At 40.8% G+C, this 14,395-nt stretch overlaps 1 protein-coding gene across 5 annotated transcripts in view; it reads left to right on the top strand.

Moving 5' to 3' along the window:
• Window positions 1-14,395, top strand: part of TENT4A (terminal nucleotidyltransferase 4A) — a 146,717-nt gene that overhangs the window by 65,982 nt on the left and 66,340 nt on the right. For all 5 annotated transcript variants that reach the window (XM_038393292.2, XM_043508481.1, XM_038393288.2 and 2 more), the window contains exons 9-10: window positions 1,660-1,760; window positions 2,343-2,512. In XM_038393292.2, the coding sequence (XP_038249220.1) occupies window positions 1,660-1,760; window positions 2,343-2,512 (271 nt within the window). The remainder of the gene's footprint in view (window positions 1-1,659; window positions 1,761-2,342; window positions 2,513-14,395) is intronic.

Below are 14,395 nucleotides of genomic sequence, written 5' to 3'. Positions count from 1 at the left end.
TGTCCTGCTGCCCAGAGTCATCCTTGCCTGGTTCTCCTGTCAGTTCTGGAGCACCTACTGCTAACTCGTAGGGATTTGCACCCAGCATCCCCTTTTCATCTGGTCTATCATTGGGGTTCTTGCCTTTCCCCTTGCATTGAGCCCAGCCCTTTAAAGGGCAAAATCTTTTTATGTGGCCCAACTCTCCACAATAAAAGCAGTTAAACCTTGCAGTTCCTGCCAGGGCAAGCCCTTCTTAAATTTCCCAACTGTCCATACCCTAACATCTCCATGGCTGGGCTTCAGGTCTCTCGCCTGCTAAACCCACTAAGTTACCAGATGTGACATGGCTGAAGTGTGTCTCTTTCCACTCCTGCTTCTTGGAGTGGATCTCACACTACTGCTGTTGTGTTGCAAACTTGGCCTCCTATCGTCTCTGCAGGTGCTCGATCAGATGCATCAGCAAGGTCTGGATGCACTGCTGCTGCTCTTGCTGCTGTTGCATCGCAGCTGTCTGTTGTCCTGCCACCAACAAGCAGATCACCTCCTCCATGATCGTGCCCCTTGTTAATCAGGGGTTGGTCCGAAGAATCCCACTGCTAGTACTAAATGTAACAGGGTCGGCACTCGCCTCTCCTGAGCGCCCCCTCTGGTTGAGTGATCTACATTCTTTCAGGTCTGGTGACCCCTTTCAGTAATTTTCAGGTGGTTTTTTTCAGCGACTCAGCCCTCCAAAAGAGTCTCACATTGTCTGCATGTGAACCAGAACAGGCCTCTTCGGGTGGATATACAGTCCACCAGGACCTCAGTACTCCTCTGGTGGTGTTTCTCTAGCCCTCCTTGGGCTCAGTCTTTTTAGGTAGTCCCGGTCCTGGTGTACCCCCATGGTCATCAAAGAAATTTGTGTGTGTTATCTCTGCAGTCTGAATCTCAGAGATTTAGGATTCGTTCTAATAAATGTAAATAGTATAGTTGCCAGAAATATAATTCTGTTCCTTGGAGTTCAGTTGCCAGGCAATCCCACACCACTTGCACTATTTTTTCCTCTATTCCTGGTGTCTCCAAGCAACTGTATGCTGAATGTTAATATTATGCATTATTTGTAAGGATTTAATATCCTTTAATTCCCCCATTTTTTTTTAAATCTAAAGCAAAAGATTGAGGGTCTCTCAGTGTCAAAACCAGTCTGAGACCAAGACCTGTATTAACTTTGAGGTTTCTACTCCATGAATTTCTTATAGTCTAATTGAGAGTCCATGAAGGATGTAAGGAAGCCATGATTATGTAGTTTCCCTAGGGAATGCTTGTAACCTCTGAGGTGCTCTTATTATCCAGTACAATTATTTTACTTATTAAAGGTGTTACTACAGACAAGTTTGGTTGAAATTTGTGCTTCTGACAGAGACCATTTCAATTATAGTGTCACTAACACTAGTAAAGGTAGGAAGTGCAACAAATTTCACTTAATAGCAAGTCTGCATTTCCAGTGGCTTAAACTGAATAGTAAGCAAACTAAGTCATGGAAGCTAAGATAATGCCTTGGTTATTTCTTTATCACCTCTTTAAATCTTAAATCACTTGAGTAGTTGTACCTGTAGAATAGAGTTTTTGAATATCTAACCTCTTTATTTCCCCACTAATTTTTTTTTTTTTGGTCTACAAGTATAACTTTGTTTTTAGCACATTAGGTAGAATCATCAAAGTGACACAGGAAGTGATTGACTACAGAGCATGGATTAAAAAGACATGGGGAGGCAAAAGTAGTCTGTCACCTGATATTGGTAAGTACAGAAGCTGATCTCAGAAGCTTCAAATTACTAAAATACTTTCCAAGAAACACAGAACAAGAACTTTCTTAGACTGATCCAATTGTAAATATGTTCTCTGTACTGAACTATTCACTAAATTCAGGTGCATGAGACCTTACTGCAGAATTTTATTTCAAGATGGAGAGCTTGTGTATGTGGCTCTGCCATTTGGACTATGGGGGTTTGAATAGCCATGCGCACCACAGTGCTGCACTGAAACTCCCCTGTGTGGATGCTGCAGGCATGAACTAAAAGGTTTCTAGTTCTCGTTATTGTAACCTTCGTTAAAGGTGACTGTGGTAATGCGAACTAGGAACCTTTTAGTTCATTCCCTCAGTGTCTTCATATGGGAGTTACCATAGCACTTTAGTGTGCACGGTTATTCACTCCCAGATAGTCCAAACTGCAGGGCATCATACACATAGCCTGAGACTCTTGTTGTTGAAAACTTTTAACATTAGCTAGTTAATGAAACTTTGGGATATACTTCTTTCTAAACTACAAGGTGATGGGGTTTCATGTGCTTCTAAATGATGATCCTGTTTTTATCAACAGACAATAGAATGAAAGTAAGAGAGCACATAACGCCGTGCAGTGCAGAACAACAGAACAGAGGCTCTGAATCACCCTTCAACCAACACTTGGCTTTGTCATTAACTAGTACCCAACAATTGTCCTCTGGTTCGTCTGCCTCTTCTGTATCATCACTCTCTGGCAGTGATATTGTAAGTTGTTTGGGTTTTTTTTCTTCCTTAATAGATTAAATTACCAGAAAGTTCCTCTACAAAGCTACAGTGGTCTATTAGCTAAAATGGCAGCACTTAGTGCACTGCTTTATTTTTTTAAAGTAAAGTTTCAATGCATCATTCTAACCTGCCATAAGAAGTTGATATTCATTTGTGTTCTTGTGTCTTCATCAAACTTACTAAAACATAAACTATAGTCAGTAACAAGCTGTTTTCCCCCCTTTGTAACTAAGAATTAAACAGACTATCTGAAGCTCTAGGCACTCTTTGCAGTTTTCTTTAAAACGTCAGCAGATATAAAACCCAAATTCCAGCAGTAAACTGTAAATCAAAAAAGTGTGGGGAAAGTACCACTTCCTGATTTTGCCCATCAAGCAAAATCTTCTTCATAAAACCCCAAATGAGGAGATGAGCCTCACAGTATGTCATGAAAGTGAATAAACTTACTATTTTTGGACCAAGGAGTGGGGTGTAAATTCCAAAGCAAAGGGGCCCTCATGAATATAGCCATGCTATCTGTACCTTTTCATATTGAGATTTTGTGCAGCTGCTGAATTTAACTGCAACAGTATTACATGAAAAAAGATGGTTTGTCATTAGATAGCCCCTCATCCTCTTATGACTCTTTAGGTCAATAATAGTGCCTATAAACTCCACACCAAAACCCACAGGTGGACAGTATAGCTTATAAAGCACCATTGTAATATGCTCATAGTGAGATACTTAGCTCAAGCCTATTGCAGCATTCTGGGCCAGGTACAGATTTTGAATGGATTAAAGATGTAGTGCTTAAATAGAATACATTGCAGTAATCTAGTCTTGAAGTGTCAAAACCATGAACCATTGTAGATCTGTAGCTAGAGAGATGATTCAACCTCCTGGCCAGAAGCAAATGAAGAGCACCTGTTCTGACTACCCCTAAAGCTGCTAAAACAAATTTGGAATTTAGTGAGACTCCCAAGTTGCAAAAGAGATTAACACCTAGCAGACAAACCCCACTTCTCAGAGGTTCATCTAACTTCACTATACCTTCTTGTCACCATTGCCTAACAGAAATTCTAGAAGGCATTCTGAGATGGTAAGAGCCACAAAGGGCAGTACCATCCTTCTGCCTTGAGGTACATCACCTTGTCACCAGCTGTATAAAAGGCAACTGATCTACATATCAGCAGATACTTGATCTTCCATATGTTGTTAGGAGACTAAAGTTGTTTCTGTATCCTATCCAGATTAACACAGATCAAGGAAAGTAAGGCATCTAAGACTGCTGTCTTGTCACAGTCATCAATCTTAATCACACAGGAAAGATTAAGCATAGAGCAACAGTTAGTCAGGTTGCCATCAAATGGATGGTTCCCTTCAGCAGTAGTGCCAACCACAAGCATTCTGAAACAGATGCCAAAAAATCAAACTTCAAAAAATTAATATGTGTTTTTTTTCATTTTTTTATCTCAAGGGTAAATAGCCCATCCCAGATTTGTGTTCATTTCAGGTTCAAAATTCAACCTTAAATTTATACACAGCGTGTATCTCCCTACTCTGGCCGCTTGGAATATTCCTTTCATTTTGGGTTAGGGGAAGGAGCTATACCTATCTTTCTCTCATTCTCTTGCTTTATGATTGCATAGTCACTTCTTCCCCTCAGTTTTCTACTCCTCACCTCGCCTCTGCAGTTTCATCCCACATTTCCCTGTTCCCTTGCCTTGCCTGAGTGCAGTCTATTACTTTAAATGTGAGACTGAAGTCAGAGCCCATTTTTAAATAAGAACAAAAATTCACAAGGCTTCAGAAGATTGAGACTTAAAAAACCCCAAATAACACGATTCACAAGTGAACAGGTAATTCCGCAGCAGCATAGGATGTACTTAAGAAGTTGGCAGCCTGCCATTATTGAATGCACTGACAGTTTCCATTAGAAATGGGCTAAGCAATTCACCAGCCAGGAAAGTTGTGGATCCAGGTGGTAGCACCAAACTTCCTCAACCCTGTGGAGCACTGCTGGCTGGAACTAAAATCGATGAAGGATTTGTTTCATCTTCTCATGGACAGTCTGGTTGAACACAATCAGTTTTTTTCTCTGTAAAATAATCTGTATTTTCTTCAGAATAGTAGGTAATGTAATCTGCTGATGAGCAGGAGCATCCACAATGAACCAAGCTGTTCACCTGAGATGTATCTTTTTTTAATATCTGACAGAAGTTGTGGTGAAAGGCAAAATCTCTCCTTGTCTTCCAAAAAACCACAGGAATTTTAAAGAACTTTTAAACAATTGATCACTGGATATTTTCAAATCAAAATTGGATGTTTTTCTAAAAGACATGCTCTCTTTTGCACAAGAATTAACTTGGGGGAAGTCCTGTAGCCTCTTGCGTAGTCTGACCTCCTGTATGATCAGTCATCTCTTCTGGTCTTATCTGCAAGTCTGTGATCAGATTCAAACAGTTCTGCCACCCTGGCTCCACCCACCTTCCCTTCAGTTTCCTTGGTTGCAGATTAATTTATCCAAGATGACCTGTGATGACTGAGCCTGAGAAGAGCGCTCCTGGGGATGGAGAACAAAGTTTTTTTTGTAAGCCCACCCAAATAATTGATTGTCAAAAGAACTCTCTCTCCCTGTTGGTGATTAAACCATAGCATTTTTAGAGTGCCCTGAGGGCAGACTCTCCAATAGATTTACTGCCCTGACACAGATGTGACCTAGCTTCAAAATAAAAGGTAGTGACCAGTTCAGGCCATGGAAGAAATCCAAATGCCTCACCTCAATCCCATCCCAATCTCTACAGATCAAGAATGTGGCTGGCCATAGTAGTTGAGCTAATAACCACCCTGAGTACTCAATAATAGTCATGGTTTGGAGAGGGGTTGGGGGAACCACACTTGTCGTATGGGGATGTTAATCAACAAGCAGAATTATCCTGGGCTATTGCAACACCATTGCAGTGAAGAGCTCACTCGTTTATAAGTCTTTGTGTCTTTAAAGTAATCTGAATGCCAAAACTACCTTCATTTCCACCCTGTATCAAGGGTACATGAGAAGGACACCATCCAGTTCAGGGTGGGCAAGTATCTGCACTAAATGTACACCTAAATATATTACATTAAAACAATATTAAGCTTGCATTCAGGAGGTAGAAAATAGAGGTGAATTCTTTGTAAATTGAAGTCTTTAAACCATGATTTGAGAACTTCATTAACTCAGCCAGAAGTTAGGGATCTATTTCAGGAGTGGGTAAGGTTCAGTGGCCTGCAATTTTCAGGAGAGTGATACTAGATGAACACGATGGTCCCTTCTGACCTTAGAGTCTATGAGAAGTTAGGACTTGAACGGAAAAAGGAGAATGTGATACATGCAACACCTGTTGTAAACTTAACAAATTTGAGTTCAGTTGTACAGCTGTGATATTGAAGTATGGCATCTTTATGCATTTTCTGTTGACTTGTTCTGGGCTCTGTCTTCACAATGAAACATAACTTACTTGAATTAAAGCATAATGTTTACAGAATATTGTGTAATGCAACAAATTGCAGAAATCCTTAAATTGAGGTGCACTGTTTTCCATGCCTGCAAATTTTTCCTTTTCCTAATATTAAGGTTCACACATGTTGAATGTCAATAAAACAGCAGATGAGCTTAACAGCCCACATTCAGAACTGGCAGAAGAGTGTGCAGGGAAATTAAGGGGTATTATGCATATTTTTAAAATCTTAGTAGTGGCCAACTTGGTATATTCAGTAAACTTTCAGGTTAGTCTTCTTAATAACCCCCCCCCCCCCAAAAAAAACCCAAAAAAAACCCCAAAAAACAAAATAAAGGCACTAATCCTCAGTGACTGACCAATTTCAGTCCCCATTTCTTGCTCCAGCCCTGCTACTTTTCAAAGTACTTTTTTTCTTACAGTGGTCCTTCCCATAATTTAAAAAATAACCAAAAGCTTGTCCATTTGTCAGAAATTTACCTCCAGGCAGAGAAAATGGCCAGTTGCAGTCCTAAATATGAAGGCTTTATAAAATCGGGGGGGGGATTGTTGTGGGGGTTTTTTTTTTGTTTGTTTAAAGCATTTATAATGAAAACCATACAACATTAATGATAGCACATGTTCATAAAATCCGCACCTAATAACTTACTGTGGATAGAAAAGCTTTCTTGGGTATCTCTCCTTCCCACTTTTGCTCCAGTGGTGATTAGACAGTGTTATGGCTCCACTTACCAAGAAGGAAAGAGACATGATGATCTTGTATATCTCATAGAAATGATTCCTCAAAGCATATCTGAAGGAGAAATCGAATGCAGTGGCTAGTGCACTGAACTCGGAGTGAGGCCACCAAGGTTCTATTCCTGCTTGTCAGTGAACTGTTGTGAAGTAAATTGCCCAAAACTGCACATTGCTGCCTTGTAATACTTAGCTTCCTCTATCAAGCACTCTGAGCTCTTGATATGAAAAATGCTATGTAATAACCAAGTATTAACATATAAACACCAGTGTGCTTGCTTCCTTTCCATTTTTTTTTTCTTTCTGGGCTGGTAGCATGGAGTGCAGCCGTATGCCTCAATTAGCTCCCTCTTGGCCTCTCTGACTACTTATCACTCCTGTAAATAAGGGAAAAGGGAGAGAGGGAAAAATTCCAGTTCACAGGGTAATGTGGGCAATGGGGAAAGAATGGAGAAGAGCAACAAGGAAAAATCCTTTGGTGCAGAGACCTCCTACCTTATTTAGCCATTAAAAAGGGCCTACAGGGAATCAATAGGAAAATTCCATTCTCCCAATATATCTTCTTTTCTGGATCCTGACTTCTCCCTGAAGTGCACACATGAGCTATACCCTTTTCCTGAAAACAGGCAGTCCCATGTAGTCTACAGGACTCAAGGGCTTGACCATACTCCTTTCACCCTCAGACCAGATTATTTTCCTCTGGCAGCACAAGCAGCTTGGCAGTTCAGCACTCCTGGTTTTATACATTGCGATGTTAGCTCTTACAGCTGATTTTTTTTTTTTTTTTTTTTTTTTTTTTTGGAACAGCAACACATGAAATCTCCAATTCCTTTTAAGTGACCAAAATTTACAGGTCTTAGTCCTTTTGGGAAATGAAGCAAGCTAAAGGTCAGTTCACCTGCAAGGTGTCCCTTTCAGGAACTGTGGAAGCGGGGAGTGTTGCTATAACTTCTTGACCACAAAAATCCACAATATTGAGGGGAACAAGTTTGGTCTGCATAGCTTCCTGGGGATTTTGTATTCTTCTACATCATCTGAGACATCACAAGATGGTAATTTATCCTCATCTTTTGGGACTCAACAAACAGAATTTTCTGTGACAATTTGAAGACTTCTCAGGATTGGGTTCAAAACTATTTGTCTAGTCTACCTTTTAAAGATAAGGTCCAGCATCTCATTCCAGGTTTAAGTGGGTATTCTAATCATGTTTCAAGTACTCAAGCATCCTTTCTCTCATTCTCAACCGGAAGACGTCTGAAGCTCTTAACAGGTGTTTTTCTTAACTTCGTCTCCGAATATTAGATGAGGAATGCTGGGATTCAGGACACCTTCACTAGGCTATTGGCTAAAACCCAAAAGCAGATTTTAGATAGTAAGTTAGTCTTCTGCTGAAGACACCCCACCCCCCCGAAAGACAAGGGAATAAAAATCTCCAAAAGCTAAAAATTTCACCAAGTTCTAGCGGCTACTCTGAAAAAATTTAAACCATTCAAATTTGGATCATAATACTGAGACAAGGAAGCAGGAGACATTATTTCTCGGTTTCAAACCATGGAGAGGAAGTGGATGATTGCCATTGAGAGCCTGGCAGAAGATGGGAATGGCTGAACAGACTAACACAAAAAGCAAATATCTATCATCCAAAATTGAAGCGGAAGTTGCCATCCTCCCTTCATTTATCTTTTGAAGAATTTACTCAGAAGGGTGAGACACTCCCACCAAAAAAAGATGGCTTACTCAAGCCCATAAGTCTTGCAGGGTACTAGGTCAAATAACTTTCCTGTCCTACCCAAGGTGGTTGTAGTAGTGGTATCCCTTTCAGAGACATGGTAATTCCTGTTGAGGGCATTCCTTCCCAGAAGGCTGTATGCAAAAAGCACCTGAGAAGGGACTTTAAAGCTGCTTTGGTCTGCCAATGTACTTACGCAGCTGCAAGGTTCCAGTACAAAAAACTAAAATGCCTACACTCCCAAAACCAGGACAAACTTTTTTCCTAATTACTGTGTTGGTTGGGGACAAATCTATGGACTAAATGGCCACATCTCACCAGGCAGAGAAGTGTGCTTTTTTTAAAATCATGTTAGCCTACATCTTAAACATCAAGAACTTAACACAATTGAAAAACTAATATAATTGAAAACCTCTTTTTTTTGCCAGTCAAAGCAGGACTCCTGAGGCTGACTGCAAGACCTGTTAGCTAACTCAGTAGCCAGGCATCAGTTCCAGAAAATCTGATGTGCCTCAGAATTCAGGTGGGATCCTGTCTGGAAGAAGTTTGACACAGTCGTATCGGATAAGACAAGCCAGATTGTCTTCCCTACTCTTTTTTAAGAGAAGATGCTCCTTTTTTGTTCCTGGTTACAGATAAGGGACTCTTTCCATAAAGGCAAGATCTGGAACATGAGCGAAGTCTGTCATGGAAAGGGTTCAACCCTCCATCTAGTCAAAATAGTATGACAATAACAAAGGGTTTGCCTTTGTCCAGACACAAAGACAAGTGATCCCACTTTTTAAGAATAAATACATTCTGGAGCTCCATGATCACTCCTCCAGCTGCAAGAGTAAGAAAAATCAGAGATCACACTTCCTTGAGCCAAGAGCAAAATAGAACTTGTTCCTCCAGATGATAGGTGCTTAGAGCCCTGTGCTTAGTCATAAGTGGCTGAACTGGTTGATGAAAGGTGAAATTCAGGCTGAAACTACTTTAATATTGCAGTAGACCATCTGACGGAAGCTTTATCCATCTATTCTGGTCAGGCCCAGTCCCTGGCAACTTCTGTTCACCAACAAAAAAAACCTCAAACTAAATAGTATTGTGTTATACTTTCTGGACTACCAGTGTTCATAAATGTTATTTTTTTAATAAACTGACTGAGGGTTTAGGGACTCGTATACACCTATTTTTACACTGCGTTCATCACAGCACATAATGTGCAAGAAAAAACTTGCAAGTAGCAACTTAAAAGGCTCCTCTCCATGCTTCAGGAACATAAGTTGTGTTAGACTGAGTTCCTCAACTTTTTTCTCCACTTAAGTTTGAGAGCCCAGAGTCTTCCAGGCATAGGAATGGTTTGACAAGATCTAGGCATTGATTTGAGGTGTCAACACAATATTATCCATATATCTTTACCTGCAGTTCATAGGCTATTTACACTAGTCTAGTGTCAAGTCAGGATGGCACATGAAAGCTTCAGGGATTTTGCTTATGCCTAGAATTGTTCCCAGCTGGAGTTGTAAAACGAAAGGGAATATACCATTCAGAGCTTCAATCCCTCAATTGATGGTGACAGCCCATGCAATAGGATCCTCCCTCTACAATCCAGTTCCCAGTAGTCTGACCACAAATGTCAAGTAGACAATTAAAGTAACACAGTACCCAGGGAATGCAGTCAGTGCTGTAGGATCTAGCACATCAACTTCGTAGTGATGAGTACATAGACAAGGTGGGTGAGGTAATATCTTTCATTGGACCAGCTTCTGTTAGAGATGAGTAGTCAGGTTGGCACTCAGGATCAACTGAGAGGGAATTCAATCACACAATATGTCTTACATAAGTCACCAAGGGGTCACAAGAAGTTGAAGTCTAAACATTGAACCAATAGAGATTTTTTTTTCTCATGGGCTGATAGTCAACACAATCCATATAAGGATGGGGACATTGTTTGGCCAGACTGTTTTTGTATTTAGCTGAAAACTTGAAGCGGCCCTTGAAAGATTAACTGTTTTAACAGAGGAGCTATGCTACCTCAGATTTTCTTGCATCCACAAAAGTGAGATTCTTTTTCCCCAAGGAACAGATGCTTTGGCTCACATGTCTATCTGCTGCTTGGGTTTTCTCATCTTCTGCTTAAAAATAGAAAGCTCATTGATCAGAAACCAGGTGCTCCAGCTCTTCTAGATTCTTAGCATAAATTCTTACTGAATCACCCAATCTTGGATTGCAACACATCACAACTGCTTTTTATGTCCCTTTATTAAACTGAGTCAAAAGTGCAGGCCTATTTAGGTGTCTTGTAGGTCATGTGGTGGTAGCCTCTGGTAGGGTAGTGTGTTGGTTTGGATCTGCCTATAGTGCTACAAGTTTGAGAACTCTTCCCTTCAAATTGGTCAACTAACTCCTTGTACTTCCTTTGCATAAGGATGTGGTTCCACAGTTGTTTTAGCAAGAATTCTCAAAATTTCTGCTTCCAGTCTAGGTTCTTGCCCCTCATCCTAATATCCGAGTGCTTCTGACACTAATGGGTTTATGTTCACAACTATGTGAGCTTTAGTATAGTCCCATTTTACAGATGAGGAGCTTAAGCAAAGTGACTTGCCCAAGCTCACACAGGAAGTCTGACAAAGCTGGGAATTGAACCCAGATCTCAGAATAACACCGGAAGGGAATCTCAAGAGTAACTCTAGCATTTTAAGGCGAAGACAGTCTTTTTAGGTAATAGAAGTCTTAAGCCCTACTACGTCTTTCATGAGCACAGGGTAGTTCATCTTACTTCAGAATCCTTTGTGAAAGGTAGAGTCTCTTGCTTCTATACTTAATGTGGAATATTCTTGTTTTTGTTCAAATTAACATCCACACTGTTGTTTTACTTGCTATATATGAGAAGCAGTGAAAATACATACCTTATGAGAGAGTTATATTTTATTAAAACATCTTTATTTCCGTTCAACATATCTGGGCTTGAAAATATCCAGTCTTCCATAGCTAGCTGAGTCAAGTGCTTTGTCACAAGCCTTTTCAGCTGCAGATAAACTGATTCCAAATGGCACAAGACCTCATTCAATAAACTTAACTGCAGCCTTCTGAGCAGAAAGATTTCCTCTGTGGTGTCCAGACCCTATTAAACTACTACATGGTCATCCACTAATCCCTAATAAAGTGCTACAGACTTTACTTTAATTCCATGCAGAAGCATCCTGAGCAGAAAGGTGCTTTAAGCAATGGTCATGAATAAAGCCTGATGATTTGTTGGTTGGGTACTTTTTTCCTCCTGGTCCCTCTCTGCCTACTAATCTTTCTTTTATTACATCCCAAATATATTGGTTTGGGAGAGAAGTCAGGATCAAAGAAAATGAGATGACAAATTTTCATTCCTGGAACCAATCTCTCCTCCAGTCTGTCTCACCCAGATTAAGTGCTTCAGGAAACTTACAGGTCTCAGCCCATGTATCTAGTTAAGTTGCCAGTGTCTTTTAAAACAATTTCAATACAGCTTTGGAATAACTATTTTCAGCACAGAGGTTGAAAGTGATGTGAGCAAGTCTCAGAATCCCATGGATAATTCTGAATGATCTCTCCTCCAATTTGAAACACTTGGTCTGCCCCTTCCTGCAAATACCAAAGGGGAAATACCTAGGTTACTTATTTTCCCCTCCCCCAACCCCTCTAGGGCTCTAAACTGACTGCTCAGAATCAGTCTTCTTTCAATCATGAAATACTGTTCCAGAGACATGGCCCCATCTTTCTGCGTTGTCTGGTTTCTCTGTCTATGTAACATGCTATGATAGCTTGAGAGCTCTTCATCTGGCTAGACCCCTCTGGAGCCTATAAATTTGAGTCTTGGCCATTATTAGCCACCAGTAAGACCCACTGTAGTGGCTCTGTTTTTGGAAGCTTTGTGTTTCCATATATTCCTTCTCTTCTGTATGTTGTCTACAGTCTCTTTTGCCTCTCCCAGTAGAATGGGGCAATCTTTTTGGATTCCTGTAAGCCAAACAGCTGCCAAAATTTGGGAAACTCCCCTTTTGGCCATGGAACTACATATCCTTTTTAGTAGGCATTCCTGCATTGCTACTGGCTCCTCTCTCTCTCTCTCTCTCTCTCTCTGTCAGAGGTTGTCTGACTTCAAAGGTGTGTTCTAGGCCTGAGACAGGCTGCTATTTCTGTCTACCACTATTCCTACTTGGTGGGTTGACTGCCCTGGAGTTTTGTTTCAGGTCCTCCTTTTGGAATGATCTGGCACTGACTGCAACTAGAACCTGCAATAGCACAGAGTTCAAACTCTGCATATCTTTTAAGGGCTGCAGGTCCAACAGTATCCATCCTGCTGCTTCTGCCTCGCTACCTAAATTAGTGTGATTTATGGTAGCTTCTGGTCCTTGTTTGGATTTATTGTCCATTGAAATTCTCCCACTCCCCAACACACACACCGCCTCTAACCCAACACCAAAGCTATGCATTGTGGGGGAGGAGGGAGTGTGAAATTTCATCTACCCATCCATATAGTCTAGCTGTCTTACCTGTTAGGATTATAGTGCTACATCACATAGGTTGCATGTTCAAAACTGCCTGAGAATTTCAGACTGCATTTGTTGCATGGCAGGTATCCATTGCCACGTCTGTGATCTGGTAGATAAGTCAGTGCACAGATGGCTATCACTAAACTATCTCCCTGTGGAATGCAAAGATCTTTCTTCAGTGAGTGAATTCCTTCTGCCACTTTGCCTGAAGATGCAAACAGACCTGAAGATATAGCGGTTTTCTGTGCCTTCAGAAGTCTGCAATAGTAACTTCTTCCCACTGCTCAGAGGTGCTTGCGGAGTTTCTCTATTCTCTGCTCCATTTTCTGTGGCAGCCCATTCTTGTAGATAAGTGCTTTGTTCAATACATTCTCAAAAGAGATGATTGTACTCTTGTTCTGGATGTTGATAGGCTTCTCATCTTTATTTCCACACCACCCAACATTGGGTTTTGAAGGCCTATTTTTATATCCCAATCCACCCAGCTCATTGGCACTACTTTCTATTGCCCTGGGATACACTTGACTCAGTTCTGTAAACTTTGTTCCATTCTCTGTCAGAAGGGGATCAGCATACTGCTTAATTCTTATGTGGATATCATTGTCATCCAGACCTCTCTACTGCAGAAATCAAAGGAGAGGATTCGTCACTATCTGGATTATGGAATTCTCATCATTTGGAGAAGATACATCTCTGACCCACTTGATAACTTTTCAGTTGGGAATTCTTTTTAAACAGACTACTGGGGAATTTTTGCCTCCTAGCAAATCATCACACTCCAGTCTTCACTTTAGTAAGCATGTCTGTCAGCCAAGAGTCTCTGGCTAATCCTCTCTTCACTCCAAGAAAAATGTGTTGGCATTATACTCCTGGAGCATCTGGTTGATTATAAGACTGATTCTTCAGTCTGGGAACCTTTCAGTTCTTACAACATCCATGTGAGCATACAGCTGGATAGTGACCCTTGTTAAGAGGGAGTCAGCTACCTTGTTCACTTAGTCTGGTGTATCTGTTGCACCTATATTTGTTTTCTCTTTTGAAATGGAGGAAGATTTTTTTTCCCCTTGGATGTCAAGTAAGCCCTGCATTAAACCATCTTGCATTAACAATTTTGGAAACACTACCTGTTCATTCTTTTTGACAGTTGTCAAGACATCAGTGGATTAAAGATAGTCTTATGTCCAAATGACTAAAATCTTCTGTAAGGTTCATGACAGTTTCTTGGACTCAAAGTAGAAGAATCAATCATTAATATTTGAGACCGCTACCTGACTGTCTCCTCACATCTTCATCTGATATTAATAGGTGGAACCGTGCTTGTCTGCTTATTTTGTTGGCAGTTAAGTGCTCCAAGCACCATAGTAGTAAGACCACTGCCTCTGGCTCACCACTTGTCTGTAATGGATGTTGGTCA

This window comes from Dermochelys coriacea, chromosome 2 (assembly GCF_009764565.3).
Source record: "Dermochelys coriacea isolate rDerCor1 chromosome 2, rDerCor1.pri.v4, whole genome shotgun sequence".
NCBI classification, from domain to species: domain Eukaryota; kingdom Metazoa; phylum Chordata; order Testudines; family Dermochelyidae; genus Dermochelys; species Dermochelys coriacea.
Note: the sequence above shows the minus strand (reverse complement) of the source record. Positions and strands in the feature narration are given on the sequence as shown.